Below are 27,255 nucleotides of genomic sequence, written 5' to 3'. Positions count from 1 at the left end.
AATATTTGGCCAGGTCACTACTTTAATGAATGCTCCTCCTAGGAAGTAGAACCCCACACAACTAGAATCAGTATCACTCCTCTATACAATTGTAAGTAAACATCTGCATAAATGTTATCCTTATTAAAATGAAGGAAAACAAAAGAACAGGTCAACTTACAAGAACTATTTAAACTATTTAGTGTGTAACAGAAAAGATTTAAAATGTATCTGAAATTAAAAAAACAATTAATCTTTCACACATTTTGCAGTGCACAGCTTTTTGAAGCATGATACTGTACCGATAAAGCAGGCATGATACTGTACTGATAAATGTAGAGTATATGAATATATTTATATTATTTATTATTATTACTACTGTCTATTGTGAGCAAATTGTGGTGCTGAATTTTCCCCAGGGATCAATAAAGTACTTTCTATTCTATTCTATAAAGCAGGCATGATACTGCACTGATAAAGCAGGCATGATACTGCACTGATAAAACAGGCATGATACTGCACTGATAAAACAGGCATGATACTGCACTGATAAAGCAGGCATGATACTGCACTGATAAAGCAGGCATGATACTGCACTGATAAAACAGGCATGATACTGCACTGATAAAACAGGCATGATACTGCACTGATAAAGCAGGCATGATACTGCACTGATAAAGCAGGCATGATACTGCACTGATAAAACAGGCATGATACTGCACTGATAAAACAGGCATGATACTGCACTGATAAAGCAGGCATGATACTGCACTGATAAAGCAGGCATGATACTGCACTGATAAAGCAGGCATGATACTGCACTGATAAAGCAGGCATGATACTGCACTGATAAAGCAGGCATGATACACCCTCCCGTGTGCAATTAGACATAACAGTATGAATATTGTAATAGTGAAACCTTGTTAATAATAATAATTGCGAGTGTGGACCACTCTAACAAGTCAATTGAAGTGACAACTGCATCATTCTTCACTCACCCTTCTTTCTAAGCTCTGGCTTGCCCTTCTTGACTGTTGCCATCACCATGTCACCCACTCCTGCTGCAGGCAGGCGGTTAAGGCGACCTTTGATGCCCTTCACAGAGATGATGTACAAGTTCTTGGCACCTTGAAGAAAGGTGACTACAATTAGCAATGTAACAGTCGTATTGCTTGAATGAATAGTATCCATGCTTCCTAGAACAAGTGTCAAATACCATCAGAGCACTCAATAGGTAACCAACTTAAATTTCAGCTGCACACTTAGACATCTACATGAAGTGGAATGGCCTCAATCTCGTTACCTTGCGTAATGACAATAAAGCTGATTCTGATCATAGTGACTCATGCTATTTGGATCTTAGTAATCCATCATGTCTCATCACTGATTGAGATTGGTCAGTCACAAGGTGGACCTGCCATCTCACCCACAGTCATGGAGTTGCTGTTCCCTTCATGGACAACTCACTTTGTCACTAAGCAGACAAAGCAAGTGTTTTCTAGAAGGGGTGACATCCTGCCTGCTGCAAGAAATGTTTGACAGTCTCAACTTTCCACTTCAATTAGTTCCATGAGTGAGCTTGCAACTCCTAACACTTCTATCTCAGCCCATGTTAGTCAATTTAAATGTTTCATTTGTGCTGGGCGCCACCAAAACACCAGTTTTGAAATGTAACATGCTTTTAAAAACCATTGTATGAAAAATATGACATTAAATGTACTAGAAACTACAGTAGTTTCATGAAATGATGTTATCACCTTTGGACTTCTACGTCACAAATCAATTGTTTATGTTGCATGAGGATATCTTTGAGTGACGGACAGGTGAGGACAAAGTTGACCACACGTATTGTCTACATAAGCATTGGCACTACACTGGTTGTGCAAGATGGCAGAATTAGGACGATACACTTTTTCAAAGACATTGATTGCTGCTACTCAGCCTTATTGACCAGCTTCCTCTTGGGTATCTCTGCTCATTAGACATGTTGGATCTAATGAGACGCCAATCATAAACTAACCAGGATTATGAAGTCCTTGGTCTGCTGGAAGAGGTGAATGCTTTACATGACATGTCATAAAATGACTAATTGCTTGTACCACTATTGTATCAAACAATATGTCTTATCTAAAAGGTTGGTAAGAATGTGATGAAGCATAACATACCTGTGTTGTCTGCACAGTTAATAACTGCTCCTACTGGAAGACCCAACGAGATGCGGAACTTGGCCCCGGAGGAGCCACCACGTCCTGGTAAAAGAAGCAACGTTTAGCGTGTCCAACCTCCAGGATCACTCACTCTTGAGGAAAACCTCAACACAGGTGTATTTTGAACCAAGTTTATACCACTAGATGCTCTATTCTTTCGCTATGTAATTGCATGTATTACGTTCAACGATTGTTATTTATTTTATTAACAAAATGTAGCAGCTTTGTGGTTGTAGGTGTTACAGCAAGTTTTAAAGTGGCCATCAGGCCCTGAAAGAAAATGTTGAAAATCAAGACTACATATCCTGCAAGTGGGTGCATTTCTATACCGTTTCACCTTTAGATGTATTCTCATCTACTAACCTCTTTTGGCTGTCTCTGACATTTACATGTGCCAACTATCCTAAAGCCACACCCCCTTTAGTAATATACCTATGTTGTGCCCTATGTTTACATTAGTCATGTCAAAAACGTACCATCTCGCTGGCTAAAACATTTTTAGTTTTTTTTAAATGGATAATTGACTAATTACCATCATTGAAAATGCAATGTAAAATTCAACATACATGCAAAAAACTAAAAATGTCCCATTTGGCAACTCTATCCGAAAGCCACGCCCCCATTGGTAATATACCTACTATGTTGTGCCCTATGTTTACACCCGTCACGTCAAAAACGGCTACTACTGAATGCTGTCCAACTACAACTGATTGGGAAGTAATTCTCCAGACATGACTAGCAGCAAAGTAGACAGCCATCAACGTTGAGGCTCAGAGAGAACAGGCGACAAGGAAGCTAGCGAGATGATGCTAACTAGTGAGCTTTTAACGAGCAATTCAATGCAGCATTTAGGGAAGAGGAACAGCGAGCACAAGGCTGAGGCAAGTGTTCAACATTCTTTGTTTGGATCTGATTGTTTTCATTTTTAGTGTAGTGGCTTTCCAACATTCACACAGGACTTTAGTTGCTGTTAAGAGTTCCAGTCAGACGGGTTTTCACGACACATTTCCGGTGTGTTTTGTGCTGAGAAGCCACAGATGTATAAATACTGCTGAATGTCATGAAGAGAGGTAGCTCCATCTTTTGACACTCCTTCAACTCCCTTCCTTATGCGCTACAATATTTTATTTTAAAAAAACACAGAAGTGATGTTTTGACGCGAAATTGAATGTTTAAACATTTTATCCGTAGTTTTTTTTTACAGTTCTAGTATAAATAATTATGAATGAATGAGTCATCTTTAATGTGTGTAAGCATGTGACTAAAAGAACTTAAGCTGCATCTAAAAGTCGATGGCAAAATTAGAGCCATTAAATGTGTACGCTTCATTATCTGAATTGTGGACTAATAGTTAAGGTAATTGTTGACTAATGGACTATCAAAATAATAGTTGCAGCTCTAGAGCAGTGGTTCTCAAATGGGGGTACGCGTACCCCTGGGGGTACTTGAAGGTATGCCAAGGGGTACGTGAGATTTTTTTTTTTAAATATTCTAAAAATAGTAACAATTCAAAAATGATTTATAAATATATTTATTGAATAATACTTCAACAAAATATGAATGTAATCAAATCCAGTAGACTATTCCATTCATTACAATGCAACAATGCAATATTCAGTGTTGACAGCTAGATTTTTTGTGGACATGTTCCATAAATATTGATGTTAAAGATTTCTTTTTTTGTGAAGAAATGTATAGAATTAAGTTCATGAATCCAGATGGATCTATATTACAAACCCCAAAGAGGGCACTTTAAGTTGATGCTTACTTACTATCTTTATTTATAATTGAATCACTTGTTTATTTTTCAACAAGTTTTTAGTTATTTTTATATCTTTTTTTCAAAATAGTTCAAGAAAGACTACTACAAATTAAATAAATAAATAAGCAATATTTTGCACTGTTATACAATTTAATAAATCAGAAACTGATGACATAGTGCTGTATTTTACTTCTTTCTCTTTTTTTCAACCAAAAATGCTTTGCTCTGATTCTTTCTTTAGTTTATTTCGAACATGAACACACTTACATCATAATACATCACACAATTTCATATCATTTCATTTGACATCATGCCCGAAAAGGAGTAGGAAGAAGCAAAGCTTATTTAATCCTACCCCTTTCCCACTTCAAGCGTTTACAAATATATAGAATCATTTACTGACCTTTTTATATAATAAAATAACATCTATGAATTAGTATGCAACAGTTTTGTAATATGTAATTAATTAATACAGTCATTATTAACATACTGAGATGAAGAATATCTTATTTTCAATAAGGTTGAAAGTATTTATCATAATTCTTCTTTTTTGTACTCTGTAAGCACTATTATTTTGAACAACCTCTTAAACTGGATCATATCAGTACAATTTTTAACTTCTTTACTTAATCCATTCCATAATTTAATTCCACATACTGATATGCTAAAAGTTCTAAGTGTTGTACGTGCATATAAATGTTTTAAATTATTTTTTCCTCTAAGGTTATATTTCTCCTCTTTAGTTGAGAAGAATTGTTGTACATTCTTTGGTAGCAGGTTATAGTTTGCTTTATACATCATTTTAGCTGTTTGCAATTTTACCAAATCACCAAACTTTAATATTTCTGACTTAATAAATAAATGTTCTCTATATCCAACATTATGTATTATTCTAACTGATCTTTTTTGTAACACGGTTAGCGAATGTAGCGCACATTTGTAGTTATTTCCCCATATTTCTGCACAATAACTCAGATATGGTAACACTAGCGACTAGAACAGACAATGAGCCTAACACAATTCCCATTTTGAAATTCTTCACTGGTATAAAAACCGACCCAGGCAAGCAAATAAAGGCAAGTTTGTCTTCAACAATGGCGGCAGCTGTCTAGTGGACCCCAGTGGGGCAAATGAAGGTGGAAACAAGACATAATCCATCATGTCTCATCACTGATTGAGATTGGTCAGTCACAAGGTGGACCTGCCATCTCACCCACAGTCATGGAGTTGCTGTTCCCTTCATGGACAACTCACTTGGTCACTAAGCAGACAAAGCAAGTGCTTTTTAGAAGGGGTGACATTACTGTGTTACCTGCGCAGGTAATAACACCAACTGGAAAACCTAAAGAGATGCGCAACTCTGTTTATAATTTCACCAATTTTATCTAATTGTTGGAGGTAGCGAGCAGAGGTGGGTAGTAACGCGCTACATTTACTCCGTTACATCTACTTGAGTAACTTTTGGGATAAATTGTACTTCTAAGAGTAGTTTTAATGCAACATACTTTTACTTGAGTATATTTATAGAGAAGAAACGCTACTTTTACTCCGCTACTTTTATCTACATTCAGCTCGCTACTCGCTACTAATTTTTATCGATCTGTTAATGCACGCTTTGTTTGTTTTGGTTTGTCAGACAGACCTTCATAGTGCCTGCGTTTCAACAAATACAGTCACTGGTGACGTTCACTCCGTTCCACCAATCAGATGCAGTCACTGGTGACGTTGGACCAATCAAACAGAGCCAGGGGTCACATGACCTGACTTAAACAAGTGGAAAAACTTATTGGGGTGTTACCATTTAGTGGTCAATTGTACGGAATATGTACTGTACTGTGCAATCTACTAATAAAAGTTTCAATCAATCAATCAAAAGTGTGAAGGAAAAAAGACCATTTTTTATTTCAACCGTACACCCCGTCAAAAGCCTAAAGACTGACTGCACAGTTCCTGTCTTCACAATAAAAGTGCCGCTCCATCGCTCCTGCGCTTTCTAAATAAGAGTCTCCGAAAGCCTGCGCAAACAAGCTAGCAAGCTACGGAGTTTGCCGCCAATGTATTTCTTGTAAAGTGTATAAAAACGAATATGGAAGCTGGACATATAAGATGCCAAAAACCAACCACTTTCATGTGGTATTAGACAGAAAGGAGGAACTTTTTTTCTCCTCCATTTGAAAACGTGGACGTTTGTCATCACTACTGTCTGATTCCAATCAATGCAAGTCATCAGAATCAGGTAATACACCAACTTATATTCTTGTCTTCATGAAAGAAAGGAATCTATATGTGTTAAACATGCATGTATATTCATTAAAACACTATTAACATGTAAACAAAAACGGCAAAAAAAAAATATATAAATTATATACTGTATATATCAATGTATGTATATATATATATACATACACATATATATATATATATATATGTGTGTGTGCGTGTGTGTGTGTATATATATATATATGTATATATGTGTGTGTGTGTATACATATATATATATATATATGATATGTGTGTGTATGTTACTCATCAGTTACTCAGTACTTGAGTAGTTTTTTTACAACATACTTTTTACTTTTACTCAAGTAAATATTTGGGTGACTACTCCTTACTTTTACTTGAGTAATACATCTCTAAAGTAACAGTACTCTTACTTGAGTACAATTTCTGGCTACTCTACCCACCTCTGGTAGCGAGCCTTTGGAATAGGATAGTTTGTCTCGGTACATTCCCTTTAGTTTGTAGGATCCATTTTAAATAAATCAAGTTTGTTGATTATCTCACACTACTGCAGGTAAAGTGATGGTCAACACCACGGCCCACAATGCATTGCGGAATCACGTGTCCTGTCAAGCCCTATCGCTTGCTTTGTGTACTGCACCCCTGACTCTGCTTTAAACATGTACATTACTTACAAATATTGCAGGAGAATTGAGTATAAAACACCAATTAATTATAATATATCAAAATAGAGAACGGGAAAGACTGAAGAACATTCTAGGCTGTGGATCAGCCGAAAAGATCCCAGACGTAGAACCACACATCAGGAAACATTTCCTCGCTCAAATCGCCGGCACGAAAGAAGAAAGTAAAGTTTATTTGACGTACGATGATCCTATTTTGTCTAACACGCAGGGTACACTAAATTATGGTCACGTAATTCTAACTGAGCGTAAAAAAAACGAGGGATTAGGTAGAATTAGAACTACTAGCCAAAGTACGAAAAAGGCCGTGATTAATGGTAAAATAACTGAGTAAATGGATGAATGATACACTACAAAAGACATTGAGCATACGGTTACATTAGATAAGTGGACAGGGCAAGCAGATGCATTTAGATTCAGCAATGCGGCTTTCTTACCTCTCTTCGACATTGCGACGCCAGAGGAAAGAGGACGAAGGCGGAAGCAGTTATGCGTAATATGGTATTCTTCATCCGGGTCAGGGAGGGGCGTGCTGCTTTTAGAACAATCGGAAATAAGAGTGTTACTAAATGTTTAGTGTCTGTTACATTACATTTAACATATTTGGTGTGGACTATGGATTCATTGTAAATACTAAAATACACACTATAGGTCTTGTTTTACCATGAATTGATTAACGTGGACTCCGACTTAAACAAGTGTGAAAACTTATTGGGGTGTTACCATTTAGTGGTCAATTGTACGGAATATGTACTGTACTGTGCAATCTACTAATAAAAGTCTCAATCAATCAATCAAAGTTTGTTAGAAAACCATTGTTTTTTAATCATGTTTTTTTTTTTTTTTTAAATAAACCTTTATTTATAAATTGCAACATTTACAAACAGTTGAGAAATAATAATCAAAATAAGTACAAAAACAGTACAAAAACAGCGCCAGGGGGTTGTAAACTCAATAAAGTAACTAAAATAGAATGCAATATATATATATATATATATATATATATATATATATATATATATATATATATATATATATATATATATATATATTCATAGTTTATATTTCTCCTCTATTTTTGAGAATATATATATATATATATATATATATATATATATATATATATATATATATATATATATATATATATATATATATATATATATATATATATGTCTTAATAAGGTTATCCAAAAAAATAGTGCTCGATACCGTAGTAGAGCGCAATATATGTATGTATGGGAAAAAAAATCACAAGACTATTTCATCTCTACAGGCCTGTTTCATGAGGGGTTCCCTCAATCATCAGGAGATTTTAATGGGAGCATTCACATACCATGGTTTATATAGGGCACAGAGTGGGTGGGTACAGGCTGGCGTAGGGGCGTGGTGATTGGTTCATGTGTTACCTAGGAGGTGTTTCCGTCTATGGCGGCATGTTGTTACAATTTCGCTGCGCTTGTTGAGGGATGACAGGTCTGGATGGTAGATAATAAACAGTTTCTCTTTCAAGCATAGGTTGCATCTTTTATTACCACTATTGTAAGGTGTGCTGGATGCAAGAATTTGCCATGTTATTGAATATTCAACATTATTGTCTTTGAGGTCCCAAATGTGTTTGCTGAGTTCTGTGGTATTCCGCAGGTTTTGGTTCCTGAAAGAAGCCTTGTGATTGTTCCATCTGGTTTTAAACTCTCCCTCGGTTAATCCTACATATGTGTCGGATGTGTTAATGTCCTTGCGTGTTACCTTAGGCCTGTAGAGATGAAGTAGTCTTGTGATTTTTTTTCCCCACACATACATATATATATATATATATATATATATATATATATATATATATATATATATATATATATACAAACAAAGTGCAAAGCCATAGGCTCACACAATTTCAGTAAATAATTTAAATTTGGAACACAGCATCATCGTTTTCACAGCTTTTTGCTTAGAGAGTGTTTTGGCGTAGAGTTCGAATTCTTTTTTAAAGGCACAAAAAACAGGTCGGGTATTGAGAAACTTACATTTATGAATATAAAACTTGGCCAGTAGTATTTTATGAGTTTATTTCGAACATGCAAGCATACAACATGATACATCACAATTTCCAGTTTCTCCTTTCAACATGTTGGAAAAGGAGTAGGAAGAAGCAGAGCTTATTTAATCCTACCCCTTTTCTTTTACATAACAGTTGCTAAAACTTTGGTTCACTTCCTGTTCTCAATTTATTCACAATATACTCCATAAGTAATCACAATAACAATAAATAAATAATACTCGGTGAAGTAAGTTACATTCCATATGGTGAGATGAGTAAGATTATTTTGAAAACAATGAACGGATGGATGGATAAAATAAATTGAGAATGTTTATCATGGTTCTTCTTCTTTGTACTTTGTAAACACTTTAAGTTTGAAGAGTTTCTTGAAGTGGATCATATTAGTACATTGTTTGATTGCTTTGCTTAATCCATTCCATCATTTAATTCCACATACTGATATACGAATGTCTTAAGTGTTGTACAAATGTTTTAAATTAAATTTTTCTCTAAGTTTATATTTCTTCTCTTTTTTTGAGAATAATTGTTGTATATTCTTGGATAGCAGGTTATAGTTTGCTTTGTGAATCATTTTAGCTGTTTGCAAATTCACTATGTCGTGGAATTTCAGTATTTTTGATCCAATAAATAAAGGGTTTGTATTATCTCTATATCCAACAACATGTATTATTCTAACTGATCTTTTTTATAACACCGTTAATGAATGAAGTGTACTTTTGTAGTTATTTCCCCATATTTCAAAATAAAATAACATTTATTCCAAATTGACTCGTTTGAATTAAGTTTTTTTTTTATCCCCGTCGTGTTCTTTTTATGATATTTTCATATCACTCTATTATGTATGTTTGTTTTGATTTAATACAAATAATAAAACAAACAAAAAATATCACTACACAGCGCTGTCGTATAATTTTGAGCGTAAAGGAAGTGACGTTAACGTTAATCATTACAGTCGACAGTCACGATAAACCAGTCCGTAGGGAAACAAGAACTCCTCTATATCCGCTCGACAGCTTTTCATTCAACAAACGACAAAGTGATCGATCAAATGCATCCATTAACAATAATACCAATTTTAAAAAGTACTTTTTGTGTTGTGCTGCATGTATTGATTTAAGTAAAGTCCCTCGTTTGAAAAAAATAACATTTATTCCAAATTGACTCGTTTGAATTAAGTTTTTTTTTTAAACCCTCACCTAGTTCTTTTTATGTTATTGTCATATCACTCTATTATGTATGTTTTTTTAAATTTAATACAAATAATAAAACAAACAAAAAATATCACTACACAGCGCCGTCGACCAATTAGAGCGTAAGGGAAGTGACGTAACCGTTAATCATTACAGTCGACAGTCACGACTAAACCAGTCCGTAAGAAAACAAGAACTCCTCTATATCCGCTCGACAGCCTTTCATTCAACAAACGACAATGTGATCGATCAAATGCATCCATTAACAATAATGCTAATTTTAAAAAGTGTGTTGTGATGCACGTATCGATTTAAGTAAAGTCCCTCGTTTGAAAAAAGAACATTTATTCCAAATTGACTCGTTTGAATTATTACTTTTTTTTAATCCCCGCCTAGTTCTTTTTATGTTATTGTCACATCACTCTATTATGTATGTTTTTTTTAAATTTAATACTGTAGCCTATTTTTATGGGCTTGCCTCTTTGTGATGTTAAGTTCCTGTTATAAGCTGTTATACAGTATATGCCTTCAAAATAAGAGCTCAAGGCATATACTGTCTAACAGCTTATAACAGGAACTTAACACCACAAAGAGGCAAGCCCATACAAATAGGTTACAATACAAATAATAAAACAAACAAAAATATCACTACACAGCGCCGTCGTATAATTTGAGCGTAAAGGAAGTGACGTGGCGATTCTGTGCGCATGCGCGTACCGTCTTTCATCTTGAAGCGTGTAGTGACGGTCCAGTTGTCCTAGCAGCGCAATGGCGAGCTTAATAACCGAAATGTTGACAGAAACCGCAGCGGCTCTTCGCTTTGTGAAGTCAGTCCACCACAGACGCTTGAGCTGGCTGTCTGCATGTGGAGGAAGAGGCCGATACTTGTCTGTGAGTCACAGGAGTATGGCGAGAACAGCTTCAAGTCGATGGGAGCCTAAAGAAAAAGTGCACATCCCTGGACTGGAGAAGGTCACCTATGGAGAAAAGATGCATTACGTCCCGGGGCTTGCTAAACCCATTTACCCGGAGTGGAGCAGGGACTACACCGACCCCCGGCATTATAAGTCTCCCCCTGTTGAGGAGATGCCTTTGTACAAGCAGAAGGAATGTTATGTGTTCCACCAGAGGACCAGCCTACTGGAAGGTGATGCACCTTATCATTACTTTCTTTTTTTCATGCTACTTTGTTAGTCTAAAAAGGGTAATCATAGTCCAGCAGTAAAGGTACTTTTAGCACGAGTCGTCTCAATTATGGGTACATTTCATGTGAATTCTATCAAGCAAAGTGTAAAAGTCAGCATGTGTGATGGTATGGGGGTGTATTAGTGGCCAAGACATGGGTAACTTACACATCTGTGAAGGCACCATTAATGCTGAAAGGTGCATACAGCTTTTGGAGCAACATATGTTGTCATCCAAGCATTGTTATCATGGACGCCCCTGCTTATTTCAGCAAGACAATGCCAAGCCACGTGTTACAACAGCGTGGCTTCGTAGTAAAAGAGTGCAGGGTACTAGACTGGCCTGCCTGTAGTCCAGACATTGAAAATGTGTGAAGGCTAAAATATGAGAAGGGAGACTGTTGAACAACTTAAGCTGTACATCAAGCAAGAATGGGAAAGAATTCCACTTCAAAAATGTGTCTCCTCAGTTTCCATACCTTTACTGAGTGTTGTTAAAAGGAAAGGCCATGTAACACACTAGTAAAAATGCCCCTCTGACAACTTTTTTGCAATGTGTTGCTGCCATTAAATTCTAAGTTAATGATTAATTGCAAAGAAGAATTACATTTCTCAGTGTGAACATGAAATATATTGTCTTTGCAGTCTATTCAATTGAATATAAGTTGAAAAGGATTTGTTGTATTCTCTTTGTATTTACCATTTACACAACGTGACAATTTCACTGGTTTTGGCTTTTGTATATATATATATATATATATATATATATATATATATACACACACACACCCATGTATACATAAATATTTATATACGTGTATATGTATGTATATACTGTATATACACACACACATATATATATATATATATATATATATATATATATATATATATATATATATATATATATATATATATATGTTTATATGTATGTATATATGTACATATACACACATGTATGTACAGTATGTATGTATATATATTAGAGATGCGCGGTTTGCGGGCACAACCGCGGAGTCCGCGGATTATCCGCGGATCGGGCGGATGAAATAAAAAAAAGTTAGATTTTATCCGCGGGTCGGGTCGGGCGGTTAAAAAAAAAAAAAATTAGATTTTAAATAGATTCAGGCGGGTGGCAGTTAAACCAATTGGTAAATATATATACATAGTTAAATGTTGTTACCCACATACGAAAAACGAGCAGGCACCTGCAGCATATGCCACAACAGAAGAAAAAAAAAAAAAGAGATGGACACTTTTACGGAGCGGAGAAGGGACGCCTCGCCGGGGTCCGGGACCGAGGCCCCTTCCCCCGAGAGGGCCCCACCGGGAGCCGTAGCTGAGGCGATCCGCGAGAAGGGCCCGACGCACGTCCAGGATCACCACCGCGCCCACCGCACCGACACCCCGCCTCGTCCGCCTTCGCCGCGGCCGGCGTCACGCGCAGCAGGTAAGCAGCTTACCTGCCCGCCACCCCCGTGGCCGGGGGCTCGTAACAGGGGTCACTCCGCGCGCTCCGCCCGTGCAGCTTACCTGCCCGCCACCCCTGTTGCCGGGGGCGCGTAACAGGGGTCACTCCGCGCGCAGTGCGCTCACGAAAGGGGTGGGGCTCACCCTGGTTGATATAAACAGCAGGACGGTGGCCATGGAAGTCGGAACCCGCTAAGGAGTGTGTAACAACCCACCTGCCGAATCAACTAGCCCTGAAAATGGATGGCGCTGGAGCGTCGGGCCCATACCCGGCCGTCGCCGGCAGCGAGATGCGCTTGGAGGTGCGCTCAGCGCGGCTCCCATATGATTGCGCACTGGTGTGCGTCTGGGTCGTGACAGCGTGGCACGCGAATGTCTGTGCTGCATTGGATCAGTCTCCTTTCTTTAACAGGCAAAAGCTTTATAACCTCACTAATGCCTTGCATCGTCTATATTAGATATATAACAACAGGCGGGTGCTGGCGGGTGCGGTTCTGATCAAATGTTAGGTCGGGTGGATGGCGGATGGTTGACGACTTTCTGATGCGGTTGCGGATGAAATAATTGCCTATCCGCGCATCTCTAATATATATATATATCTATACATATATATATATACATACTTGTGTATATATATATATACATACATATACATGTGTGTATATGTACAAATATATATATATATATATATATATATATATACTGTACATATACAGGTGTATATGTACATATATACATACATATAGACACATATATATGTGTATATACATTATATACATACATATACATATGTATGTATGTATATATGTGTGTGTGTATATATATATATATATATATATATATATATATATATATATATATATATATATAATGTATGTGTGTATTGGAGAAGGCATTCGACCGTGTACCCCGGGAAGTCCTGTGGGGAGTGCTCAGAGAGTATGGGGTAACGGACTGTCTTATTGTGGCAGTTCGCTCCCTGTATGATCAGTGCCAGAGCTTGGTCCGCATTGCCGGCAGTAAGTCGGACACGTTTCCAGTGAGGGTTGGACTCCGCCAAGGCTGCCCTTTGTCACCGATTCTGTTCATAACCTTTATGGACAGAATTTCTAGGCGCAGTCAGGGCGTTGAGGGGATCTGGTTTGGTGGCTGCAGGATTAGGTCACTGCTATTTGCAGATGATGTGGTCCTGATGGCTTCCTCCGGCCAAGATCTTCAGCTCTCACTGGATCGGTTCGCAGCCGAGTGTGAAGCGACTGGGATGGGAATCAGCACCTCCAAGTCAGAGTCCATGGTTCTCTCCCGGAAAAGGGTGGAGTGCCATCTCCGGGTTGGGGAGGAGATCTTGCCCCAAGTGGAGGAGTTCAAGTACCTCGGAGTCTTGTTCACGAGTGGGGGAAGAGTTGATCGTGAGATCGACAGGCGGATCGGTGTGGCGTCTTCAGTAATGCGGACGCTGTATCGATCCGTTGTGGTGAAGAAGGAGCTGAGCCGGAAGGCAAAGCTCTCGATTTACCGGTCGATCTACGTTCCCATCCTCACCTATGGTCAAGAGCTTTGGGTCATGACCGAAAGGACAAGATCGCGGGTACAAGCGGCCGAAATGAGTTTCCTCCGCCGAGTGGCGGGGCTCTCCCTTAGAGATAGGGTGAGAAGCTCTGTCATTCGGAGGGAGCTCAAAGTAAAGCCGCTGCTCCTCCACATCGAGAGGAGCCAGATGAGGTGGTTCGGGCATCTGGTCAGGATGCCACCCGAACGCCTCCCTAGGGAGGTGTTTCGGGCACGTCCGACCGGTAGGAGGCCACGGGGAAGACCCAGGACACGCTGGGAAGACTATCTCTCCCAGCTGGCCTGGGAACGCCTCGGGATCCCCCGGGAGGAGCTGGACGAAGTGGCTGGGGAGAGGGAAGTCTGGGCTTCCCTGCTTAAGCTGCTGCCCCCGCGACCCGACCTCGGATAAGCGGAAGAAGATGGATGGATGGTATGTGTGTATATATATGTGTCAGTGTAAATATGGGTATGTGTATGTATTTGGTGCTTTGGGAGGTGGTCATGGATTCTTAGTATGCTAAAGAAAGATTTTAGAAAGCCTGCTAGTGCTCACTACACTTCTACTTGACCAGCTCAAAACAATGTAGTCTTCCCTATGCATCCTTGTATAATGTCTATGTAATCTTCCCTTAGGTGTTCGTCAGGCTCTTTGGTTAACAAAAAGCAAGGCAATCTCTGGTTTACCACAGGAGCTTCTCTCCCTGGCAGAAAGTCCTGCTAATCAGCTACCCAATCAGGACAGTCGTGTTCAGAACGCCATCAAACACGCCCGATTCTGGGACACAACCCAAGAACGACCACCTCGAGTGAAATACAGGTATGTCAATGTGTGACTGTTGGAAAATATACAATCTACTAAATCTTTGATGATTTTTATAAACAAGAATTTGGTCGACAACTTAGAATCTATTTTAAATTTTCTCTTAAATGTTTTCTTGAATTTAGGTTAGGTGAAAACTGTATACAATGGCTCTAAGTAGTACCATGGCTTATGATTGTGATTGTGTGTGTGTGTGTGTGTGTGTCCATAGTGGATCTAACATAATAGTGAGAGTCCAGTCCATAGTGGATCTAACATAATAGTGAGAGTCCAGTCCATAGTGGATCTAACATAATAGTGAGAGGTCCAGTCCATAGTGGATCTAACATAATAGTGTGAGAGTCTAGTCCATAGTGGATCTAACTTAATAGTGAGAGTCCAGTCCATAGTGGATCTAACATAATAGTGTGAGAGTCCAGTCCATAGTGGATCTAACATAATAGTGTGAGAGTCCAGTCCATAGTGGATCTAACATAATAGTGAGAGTCCAGTCCATAGTGGATCTAACATAATAGTGTGAGAGTCTAGTCCATAGTGGATCTAACTTAATAGTGAGAGTCCAGTCCATAGTGGATCTAACATAATAGTGTGAGAGTCCAGTCCATAGTGGATCTAACATAATAGTGAGAGTCCAGTCCATAGTGGATCTAACATAATAGTGAGAGTCCAGTCCATAGTGGATCTAACATAATAGTGAGAGTCCAGTCCATAGTGGATCTAACATAATAGTGAGAGGTCCAGTCCATAGTGGATCTAACATAATAGTGTGAGAGTCTAGTCCATAGTGGATCTAACTTAATAGTGAGAGTCCAGTCCATAGTGGATCTAACATAATAGTGTGAGAGTCCAGTCCATAGTGGATCTAACATAATAGTGTGAGAGTCCAGTCCATAGTGGATCTAACATAATAGTGAGAGTCCAGTCCATAGTGGATCTAACATAATAGTGTGAGAGTCTAGTCCATAGTGGATCTAACTTAATAGTGAGAGTCCAGTCCATAGTGGATCTAACATAATAGTGAGAGTCCAGTCCATAGTGGATCTAACATAATAGTGAGAGTCCAGTCCATAGTGGATCTAACATAATAGTGAGAGTCCAGTCCATAGTGGATCTAACATAATAGTGAGAGGTCCAGTCCATAGTGGATCTAACATAATAGTGAGAGGTCCAGTCCATAGTGGATCTAACATAATAGTGAGAGTCCAGTCCATAGTGGATCTAACATAATAGTGAGAGTCCAGTCCATAGTGGATCTAACATAATAGTGAGAGTCCAGTCCATAGTGGATCTAACATAATAGTGAGAGGTCCAGTCCATAGTGGATCTAACATACCGGTAATAGTGAGAGTCCAGTCCATAGTGGATCTAACATAATAGTCTGAGAGTCCTGTCCATAGTGGATCTAACATAATAGTGTGAGAGTCCAGTCCATAGTGGATCTAACATAATAGTGAGAGGTCCAGTCCATAGTGGATCTAACATACCGGTAATAGTGAGAGTCCAGTCCATAGTGGATCTAACATAATAGTCTGAGAGTCCTGTCCATAGTGGATCTAACATAATAGTGTGAGAGTCCAGTCCATAGTGGATCTAACATAATAGTGTGAGAGTCCAGTCCATAGTGGATCTAACATAATAGTGTGAGAGTCTAGTCCATAGTGGATCTAACTTAATAGTGAGAGTCCAGTCCATAGTGGATCTAACATAATAGTGTGAGAGTCCAGTCCATAGTGGATCTAACATAATAGTGAGAGTCCAGTCCATAGTGGATCTAACATAATAGTGAGAGTCCAGTCCATAGTGGATCTAACATAATAGTGAGAGTCCAGTCCATAGTGGATCTAACATAATAGTCTGAGAGTCCTGTCCATAGTGGATCTAACATAATAGTGTGAGAGTCCAGTCCATAGTGGATCTAACATAATAGTGTGAGAGTCCAGTCCATAGTGGATCCAACATAATAGTGTGAGAGTCCAGTCCATAGTGGATCTAACATAATAGTGTGAGAGTCCAGTCCATAGTGGATCTAACATAATAGTGAGAGTCCAGTCCATAGTGGATCTAACATAATAGTGAGAGTCCAGTCCATAGTGGGGCCAGCAGGAGACCATCCTGAGCGGAGACGGGTCTACTACAGACCTGTTTCCTTACTACCACAAATTACTAAGATCATTTAATAAGTATTCAACAACAGATTGGACAAATAAATAATTAAAGTTCAAGTTAAAGTACCAATGATAGTCTCACACACACTAGGTGTGGTGAAATTTGTCCTCTGCATTTGACCCATCACCCTTGATCACCCCCTGGGAGGTGAGGGGAGCAGTGAGCAGCAGCGGTGGCCACGCCCGGGAATCATTTTTGGTGATTTAACCCCCAATTCCAACCTTTGATGCTGAGTGCCAAGCAGGGAGGTAATGGCTCCCATTTTTATAGTCTTTGGTATGACTCGGCCGGGGTTTGAACTCACAACCTACCCATCTCAGGGCGGACACTCTAACCACTAGGCCACTGAGTAGTTAAAATGGAATGCTTGCGGGTACAGAGACAATCAAAGTAACGTAGGGGAATGTTAACAGTGTGTTTCAACTATCCAATGCTAGACTTTTTAAATTTGATACATATGATAAATGGTCATGTTAGGTTACCATTAGGTCTCGAAGTCTGGATGAAATGAGTAGTGCTGAAGAATATCAATATAGATGTACTCTACATAACTTCACTTTGAATGATTCTCAAATGTTTTATTTTTTGTTTCAGCAACACACTCCTCTTCAACCTGCTCCATCTTTGTTCCAATCTCCAGTGCACTCATCCGCTGACGAGAAGGAGAATGATTGCTGAGAAGTGCTCATTCGCAGCATCGTGGACAAGAGGTACACACCAAACTGATCAGCAAATGTCCTCTGGATTGAATTAGAATCATCTTTACTTAGGGGTGTAACGGTACGTGCATTTGTATTGAACCGTTTCGGTACGGGGGTTCCGGTTCGGTTTGGAGGTGTACCGAACGAGTTTCCACACGGACATATTAAGTAGCGTAACACACGTTGTGTAAACAATGCACACCGAGGCACAACACACGGCATGCTAGCAGCTAATGGGCTAGGATAGACTGACCATACGTCCTCTTTTCACCGGACATGTCCTCTTTTGCGGAGCTGTCAGGGCGGAGTTTCTTAAATGCCTCAAATGTCCGGCATTTTGAGTTAGGGTTGCGTGTATTTTCAATGTACGTTCAGGGTTAAGAAGGGGTTAAAAACAAAACAAACAGCAGCATTGGTGAGGGAGGGGCAGAGACAGAGAGAGAGAGAGAGTTATGATAAACGCGCATGCGTCGCCAGGCTCTGCTTTTTATCCATAGATTTATCACATTTAATGTTTTATTATCTATAGCAGGGGTGTCAAAAGTGTGCCCCGGAGGCCATTTGCGGCCCACAGCTAATGTTTTAAAGGCCCACGGCACATTCTAAAAATACTATTAAAATAAACACAACAAAAGTGAAATAAAAAAGCTTAAAGGTTAAATGTAATTTAGAAAAAGTTGCAATGTTGACTAATAAAACAAAGCTGTTTTTTTTTTTCTTTCAAACTGTCATTGCTCAAAACATAATATTGAATCAAAATCAATGTTATTATGAATTATTGACCTATCCAAGGTTCCCATTACTTCACATCAAATATTACACTAAGAAAAATATTTTTGGTGGAAGATTTTGCACATTTGGTAAATAAATAACCCCAAAATGTATATTTTGTTGTTTTCTTACTGTACCGAAAATGAACCGAACCGTGACCTCTAAACCGAGGTACGTACCGAACCCAAATGTTTGTGTACCGTTCCACCCCTATGTTTACTGCCAAGAGTGCAAACAAGGGCGTTGTCTCCATGCAAGGGCGTGCATGACAAGTGAAAACATTAAATAAAATGTGCAAAAGACTGAACATAAATGCAGTGTGCAATCTTCTGATTGACTGTGCAAAAAAGGGTGATTGTTATCGCCCAAGTTTGTAAAAGTGCATACAACTTGAGTTCATGAGGAACCTTTACATTGCAATCCTCTAGTAACATACACCACCTTCTTACTTCCTTTTCTTCTTTCCTGAATTGAATAGTGTTCCTCACTAGGAGGGGTATCATTTACATTATAACTTATCATTGTATCAAATCAGTACTTGAATTTTTTTATTTTTTTATTTTTTATAGAATTTTGTGACATTCATTTCATTCATTTATTTATTTATTTATTTCATTCAAGTTGAGTTGAACATTCTAGTGATTACAATTATTCAATCATTCAAATTAAAATGAAAACAGTTAAAGTAATACACTCAAAAATAGGGAATACAATCTACAACAAATTCTCATAATTATTTCAGAAAGACAGAACATAAGAGGAAAAAAACGACTCGCCGCCGTACTCTTAATTTTGTGAACGCAGCCTCACTCGCTGTATCCGTTATTGGTGCACATTGAGGAGGTTCTGTCACTGTGTTGTGGCTACTGGCGAATTATTAAATGTTCAGCTCAACAAAGTTTTTAAAATGCGCCTCAGCCTCTTGAAGGTACAATCAGCACGCTAAATTTCTTACATGACATTATTTGCACAATATCCTCGCCAGGCACGGGTAGATTTTGCGCTGTGTGCAGGCGCCAAGTCCTGTTGGAACTTGAAATCTCCATCTCCATAGAGCAGGTCAGCAGCAGGAAGCATGAAGTGCTCTAAAACTTGCTGGTAGACGGCTGCGTTGACCCTGGATCTCAGGAAACAGAGTGGACCGACACCGGCAGATGACATGGCACCCCAAACCATCACCCAACCATGCAAATTTTGCATTTCCTTTGGAAATCGAGGTCCCAGAGTCTGGAGGAAGACAGGAGAGGCACAGGATCCACGTTGCCTGAAGTCTAGTGTAAAGTTTCCACCATCAGTGATGGTTTGGGGTGCCATGTCATCTGCCGGTGTCGGTCCACTCTGTTTCCTGAGATCCAGGGTCAACGCAGCCGTCTACCAGCAAGTTTTAGAGCACTTCATGCTTCCTGCTGCTGACCTGCTCTATGGAGATGGAGATTTCAAGTTCCAACAGGACTTGGCGCCTGCACACAGCGCAAAATCTACCCGTGCCTGGTTTACGGACCATGGTATTTCTGTTCTAAATTGGCCCGCCAACTCCCCTGACCTTAGCCCCATAGAAAATCTGTGGGGTATTGTGAAAAGGAAGATGCAGAATGCCAGACCCAAAAACGCAGAAGAGTTGAAGGCCACTATCAGAGCAACCTGGGCTCTCATAACACCTGAGCAGTGCCAGAAACTCATCGACTCCATGCCACGCCGCATTAACGCAGTAATTGAGGCAAAAGGAGCTCCAACCAAGTATTGAGTATTGTACATGCTCATATTTTTCATTTTCATACTTTTCAGTTGGCCAACATTTCTAAAAATCCCTTTTTTGTATTAGCCTTAAGTAATATTCTAATTTTGTGACACACGGAATTTTGGATTTTCATTTGTTGCCACTTCAAATCATCAAAATTAAATGAAATAAACATTTGAATGCATCAGTCTGTGTGCAATGAATAAATATAATGTACAAGTTACACCTTTTGAATGCAATTACTGAAATAAATCAAGTTTTTCAAAATATTCTAATTTACTGGCTTTTACCTGTATATGTGGATATGTTTAGTCCATGTCACCATACACCATATATATGTGGTAGAGATGCGCGGATAGGCAATTATTTCATCCGCAACCGCATCAGAAAGTCGTCAACCATCCGCCATCCACCCGATGTAACATTTGATCAGAACCGCACCCGCCCGTTGTTATATATCTAATATAGACGATGCAAGGCATTAGTGAGGTTACAAAGCTTTTGCCTGTTAAAGAAAGGAGACTGATCCAATGCAGCACAGACATTCAATGCGTGCCACGCTGTCACGACCCAGACGCACACCAGTGCGCAATCATATGGGAGCCGCGCTGAGCGCACCTCCAAGCGCGTCTCGCTGCCGGCGACGGCCGGGTATGGGCCCGACGCTCCAGCGCCATCCATTTTCAGGGCTAGTTGATTCGGCAGGTGGGTTGTTACACACTCCTTAGCGGGTTCCGACTTCCATGGCCACCGTCCTGCTGTCTATATCAACCAGGGTGAGCCCCACCCCTTTCGTGAGCGCACTGCGCGCGGAGTGACCCCTGTTACGCGCCCCCGGCAACAGGGGTGGCGGGCAGGTAAGCTGCGCGGGCGGAGCGCACGGAGTGACCCCTGTTACGAGCCCCCGGCCATGGGGGTGGCGGGCAGGTAAGCTGCTTACCTGCTGCGCGTGACGCCGGCCGCGGCGAAGGCGGACGAGGCGGGGTGTCGGTGCGGTGGGCGCGGTGGTGACCCTGGACGTGCGTCGGGCCCTTCTCGCGGATCGCCTCAGCTACGGCTCCCGGTGGGGCCCTCTCGGGGGAAGGGGCCTCGGTCCCGGGCCCCGGCGAGGCGTCCCTTCTCCGCTCCGTAAAAGTGTCCATCTCTTTTCTTTTTTTTTTCTTCTGTTGTGGCATATGCTGCAGGTGCCTGCTCGTTTTTCGTATGTGGGTAACAACATTTAACTTTGTATATATATTTCCCAATTGGTTTAACTGCCACCCGCCTGAATCTATTTAAAATCTAATTTTTTTTATTTCAACCGCCCGACCCGACCAGACCCGCGGATAAAATCAAATTTTTTTAAATTTCATCCGCCCGATCCGCGGATAATCCGCGGACTCCGCGGTTGTGCCCGCAAACCGCGCATCTCTAATATGTGGATATGTTTAGTCCATGTCACCATACACCATATACAGTGGGGCAAAAAAGTATTTAGTCAGCCACCGATTGTGCAAGTTCTCCCACTTAAAATGATGACAGAGGTCTGTAATTTTCATCATAGGTACACTTCAACTGTGAGAGACAGAATGTGGAAAAAAATCCAGGAATTCACGTTGTAGGAATTTTAAAGAATTGAATTGTAAATTATGGTGGAAAATAAGTATTTGGTCACTTCAAACACGGAAGATCTCTGGCTCTCACAGACCTGTAACTTCTTCTTTAAGAAGCTCTTCTGTCCTCCACTCGTTACCTGTATTAATGGCACCTGTTTGAACTGGTTATCTGTATAAAAGACACCTGTCCACAGCCTCAAACAGTCAGACTCCAAACTTCACTATGGCCAAGACCAAAGAGCTGTCGAAGGACACCAGGAAAAGAATTGTAGACCTGCACCAGACTGTGAAGAGTGAATCTACAATAGGCAAGCAGCTTGGTGTGAAAAAATCAACTGTGGGAGCAATTATCAGAAAATGGAAGACATACAAGACCACTGATAATCTCCCTCGATCTGGGGCTCCACGCAAGATCTCATCCCGTGGGGTCAAAATGATCATGAGAACGGTGAGCAAAAATCCCAGAACCACACACACGGGGGGACCTGGTGAATGACCTGCAGAGAGCTGGGACCAAAGTAACAAAGGTTACCATCAGTAACACACTACGCCGACAGGGAATCAAATCCTGCAGTGCCAGACGTGTCCCCCTGCTTAAGCCAGTGCATGTCCAGGCCCGTCTGAAGTTTGCCAGAGACCACATGGATGATACAGCAAAGATTGGGAGAATGTCATGTGGTCAGATGAAACCAAAATAGAACTTTTTGGTATAAACTCAACTCATCGTGTTTGGAGGAAGAAGAATACTGAGTTGCATCCCAAGAACACCATACCTACTGTGAAGCATGGGGGTGGAAACATCATGCTTTGGGGCTGTTTTTCTGCTAAGGGGACAGGCCGACTGATCCGTGTTAAGGAAAGAATGAATGGGACCATGTATCGTGAGATTTTGAGCCAAAACCTCCTTCCATCAGTGAGAGCTTTGAAGATGAAACGTGGCTGGGTCTTCCAGCATGACAATGATCCCAAACACACCGCCCGGGCAACGAAGGAGTGGCTCCGTAAGAAGCATTTGAAAGTCCTGGAGTGGCCTAGCCAGTCTCCAGACCTCAACCCCATAGAAAATCTGTGGAGGGAGTTGAAAGTCTGTGTTGCTCGGCGACAGCCCCAAAACATCACTGCTCTCGAGAAGATCTGCATGGAGGAATGGGCCAAAATACCAGCTACTGTGTGTGCAAACCTGGTAAAGACCTATAGTAATCGTTTGACCTCTGTTATTGCCAACAAAGGTTATATTACAAAGTATTGAGTTGAATTTTTGTTATTGACCAAATACTTATTTTCCACCATAATTTACAAATAAATTCTGTAAAAATCCTACAATGTGAATTCCTGGATTTTTTTTTCACATTCTGTCTCTCACAGTTGAAGTGTACCTATGATGAAAATTACAGACCTCTGTCATCATTTTAAGTGGGAGAACTTGCACAATTGGTGGCTGACTAAATACTTTTTTGCCCCAATGTATATGTGGATATGTTTAGTCCATGTCACCATACACCATATATATGTGGATATGTTTAGGCCATGTCACCATACACCATGTATATGTGGATATGTTTAGTCCATGTCACCATACACCATATATATGTGGATATGTTTAGGCCATGTGACGATACACCATATATATGTGGATATGTTTAGTCCATGTCACCATACACCATATATATGTGGATATGTTTAGTCCATGTCACCATACACCATATATATGTGGATATGTTTAGTCCATGTCACCATACACCATATATATGTGGATATGTTTAGTCCATGTCACCATACACCATATATATGTGGATATGTTTAGTCCATGTCACCATACACCATATATATGTGGATATTTTGCCTTAGCCTTGAATGAACACTTGATGCATATAATCACAGCAGTATGATGATTCTATGTGTCTACATTAAAACATTCTTCTTCATTAATATATGCTACTTTTAAACTTTCATGCAGAGAGGGAAATCACAAGTAAAAGTGTATTTATTAAACAGTTATTAAGCAGTGGCACAAACATTCATGTCATTTCCAAACAGAAAGTGCAAGATTGTCAGAGACATTTTAAGACAAGCTATTAGTGCACTTTTGTGCATGATGTCACTAAGATGACATATCAAAACAACACTCAATTAAAGTGCACTTTTTGTACAGAACGCCACTACAATAGTTAAAAACAAATAAAGTGCACTTTTGTGCATGATGTCACACAAGATATTTCAATAAGTGTCAAATAAAAATGAGCTGCATAATAGGAAATCAAATAGTGTATGTCCTTCACTATGTGGTAGGTTCCTGCGGACGTTATCTCCTTCTGTTGTTGACTATTTGTTTCATACGGTGTTGATGTGGAAATGGTGGCTTGGGCATTTTGTGGGTGTGGCACAGAACGGAGATGTTGACATGCGGAGTTTCAAACACTCTTCATTCTCTAGCGGGTGACTTTTCAAATGATGCTACAAATTAGCAGTGTTGCTAACGCTTATGCCGCATACTTGTTCCACATCGTCGCGCTTGAAGCCAAACCACCGCCAGACGATGGACCCCCTGCTGTTTTTCTTGGGAATTCATTCTTCTTCCTTCATTTGTTACCAGATTGGCACCTTCTTTCTCTCGTATTACCACTCGCACCTCTTCGCTAGCATCACAGCTAACGTTACCCATGTCGCACCTCTCTGCTCGGCGAGGGTGTATGACGTTGCACGCGCGACTTTATGGGACGTATGTAAGAAGGTGCGCTTGTTTTATGTCTCTGTGAGAAGGAGAGACAAGAAAGAGTGAGTGTAGTGTAATGCCCGCAGCTAAAAGCAACTGCGTGAGAACGTATACTCCAATATCACCATATAGTCATTTTCTATATCGCACAGAGACAAACCCGCGATATATCCAGTATATTCCGTATATCGCCCAGCTCTAATTGGACCAGTCAGTGGCTTGTCTAGCAAAGCTCCTCGGCCCTGTGGACCGTTGAGAGTTCAAAGAGGTCCACAAGTTGTAGCCCCCCACACCTAATCATTTTTAATGAAGATGACCAGTTGATGTCGCGAGAGCGAGGCAGAGACACAGGGATAGAAAACAATGGAGACTCTGCAAAAAAAATGAAGAGTTAAAAAAGAAAGGTTTGGTAACACAAGACTTTTAAGTGACGAAGAGATTTGACAGCAGCTTCAGAGCAGCAGGTGGCCAGGTGGTGTCAGGTCACCCTGGATTTCCACTGCATGTGTCGTGCCTGCATAATGGTGCAGACACAGCGGCAGACTCTTTCTGTTTCATTTCAACTCAACATGTCGATTTCCACCACCGCAGAGCCCCTTGTGCACGGCGCTGCTATGTTGAAGCCAAACCCCTTCCTGTGCTTAATGTACCGTATTTTCCGTACTATAAGGCGCACCTAAAAACTTCCAATTTTCTCAAAAGCTGACAGTGCGCCTTATAATGCGGCGCGCCTTATATATGGACCAATATTGAACCACAACAGGTCTCGCAACTATGGGATGCATAACGTAACCCCAGACTCTACTTTAGCGTCTATTCTATGCAGAGGTGGGTAGTAACGCGCTACATTTACTCCGTTACATCTACTTGAGTAACTTTTGGGATAAATTGTACTTCTAAGAGTAGTTTTAATGCAACATACTTTTACTTTTACTTGAGTATATTTATAGAGAAGAAACGCTACTTTTACTCCGCTACTTTTATCTACATTCAGCTCGCTACTCGCTACTAATTTTTATCCATCTGTTAATGCACGCTTTGTTTGTTTTGGTCTGTCAGACAGACCTTCATAGTGCCTGCGTTTCAACAAATACAGTCACTGGTGACGTTCACTCCGTTCCACCAATCAGATGCAGTCACTGGTGACGTTGGACCAATCAAACAGAGCCAGGTGGTCACATGACCTGACTTAAACAAGTGTAAAAACTTATTGGGGTGTTACCATTTCGTGGTCAATTGTACGGAATATATACTGTACTGTGCAATCTAATAATAAAAGTTTCAATCAATCAATCAAAAGTGTGAAGGAAAAAAGACCCTTTTTTATTTCAACCGTACATCCCGTCAAAACCCTAAAGACTGACTGCACAGTTCCTGTCTTCACAATAAAAGTGCCGCTCCATCGCGCCTGCGCTTTCAAAACAAGAGTCTCCGAAAGCCAGCGCAAACAAGCTAGCAAGCTACGGAGTTTTCCGCCAATGTATTTCTTGTAAAGTGTATAAAAACGAATATGGAAGCTGGACATATAAGATGCCAAAAACCAACCACTTTCATGTGGTATTAGACAGAAAGGAGGAACTTTTCTTCTCCTCCATTTGAAAACGTGGACGTTATCATCACGACTGTCTGATTACAATCAATGCAAGTCATCAGAATCAGGTAATACACCAACTTATATTCTTGTCTTCATGAAAGAAAGGAATCTATATGTTAAACATGCATGTATATTCATTAAAACACCTTTAACAAAAACAGCAAAATAAATAAATATAAATTATATACTGTATATATATATGTGTATATATATATATATATATATATATATGTATATATATATATATATAAATGTGTGTGTGTATATATATATATATATATATATATATATATATATATATATATATATATATATATATATATATATATGTGTGTATGTATATATATATATATATATGTATATATATATATATATGTGTGTATGTATATATATATATATATATGTGTATGTATATATATATATATATATATATATATGTATGTGTGGGGAAAAAAATCACAAGACTATTTATATATATATATATATATATATATATATATATATATGTATGATATGTGTGTGTATGTTACTCATCAGTTACTCAGTACTTGAGTAGTTTTTTCACAACATACTTTTTACTTTTACTCAAGTAAATATTTGGGTGACTACTCCTTACTTTTACTTGAGTAATAAATCTCTAAAGTAACAGTACTCTTACCTGAGTACAATTTCTGGCTACTCTACCCACCTCTGATTCTATGCGCCTTATAATCCGGTGCGCCTTATATATGAACAAAGTCTTAAAATAGGCCATTCATTGAAGGTGCGCCTTATAATCCGGTGCGCCTTATAGTGCGGAAAATACGGTACACAGAGCTTCTATCTCTGCCA

The 27,255-nt window shown here is 39.7% G+C and overlaps 2 protein-coding genes across 2 annotated transcripts in view; one reads left to right on the top strand and one right to left on the bottom strand.

The window, feature by feature from the left end:
- LOC140679744 (large ribosomal subunit protein uL14) overlaps window positions 1-7,391 on the bottom strand; it is an 11,611-nt gene extending 4,220 nt beyond the window's left edge. The window contains exons 1-3 of the mRNA XM_072915780.1: window positions 7,310-7,391; window positions 2,145-2,228; window positions 978-1,106 (exon numbers count right to left, since the gene is read on the bottom strand). Coding sequence (XP_072771881.1) covers window positions 978-1,106; window positions 2,145-2,228; window positions 7,310-7,322 — 226 coding nt within the window. The 5' untranslated portion in view covers window positions 7,323-7,391. The remainder of the gene's footprint in view (window positions 1-977; window positions 1,107-2,144; window positions 2,229-7,309) is intronic.
- A 3,449-nt stretch (window positions 7,392-10,840) lies between these two features.
- Window positions 10,841-27,255, top strand: part of LOC140679743 (large ribosomal subunit protein mL37-like) — a 34,147-nt gene continuing 17,732 nt past the window's right edge. The window contains exons 1-3 of the mRNA XM_072915779.1: window positions 10,841-11,268; window positions 14,960-15,143; window positions 17,907-18,022. Coding sequence (XP_072771880.1) covers window positions 10,890-11,268; window positions 14,960-15,143; window positions 17,907-18,022 — 679 coding nt within the window. The 5' untranslated portion in view covers window positions 10,841-10,889. The remainder of the gene's footprint in view (window positions 11,269-14,959; window positions 15,144-17,906; window positions 18,023-27,255) is intronic.

Source organism: Nerophis lumbriciformis, linkage group LG22 (genome assembly GCF_033978685.3).
Source record: "Nerophis lumbriciformis linkage group LG22, RoL_Nlum_v2.1, whole genome shotgun sequence".
Classification (NCBI taxonomy): Eukaryota; Metazoa; Chordata; class Actinopteri; order Syngnathiformes; family Syngnathidae; genus Nerophis; species Nerophis lumbriciformis.
The sequence above is the reverse complement of the archived record's forward strand: the minus strand, read 5'-3'. Positions and strand labels throughout refer to the sequence as shown.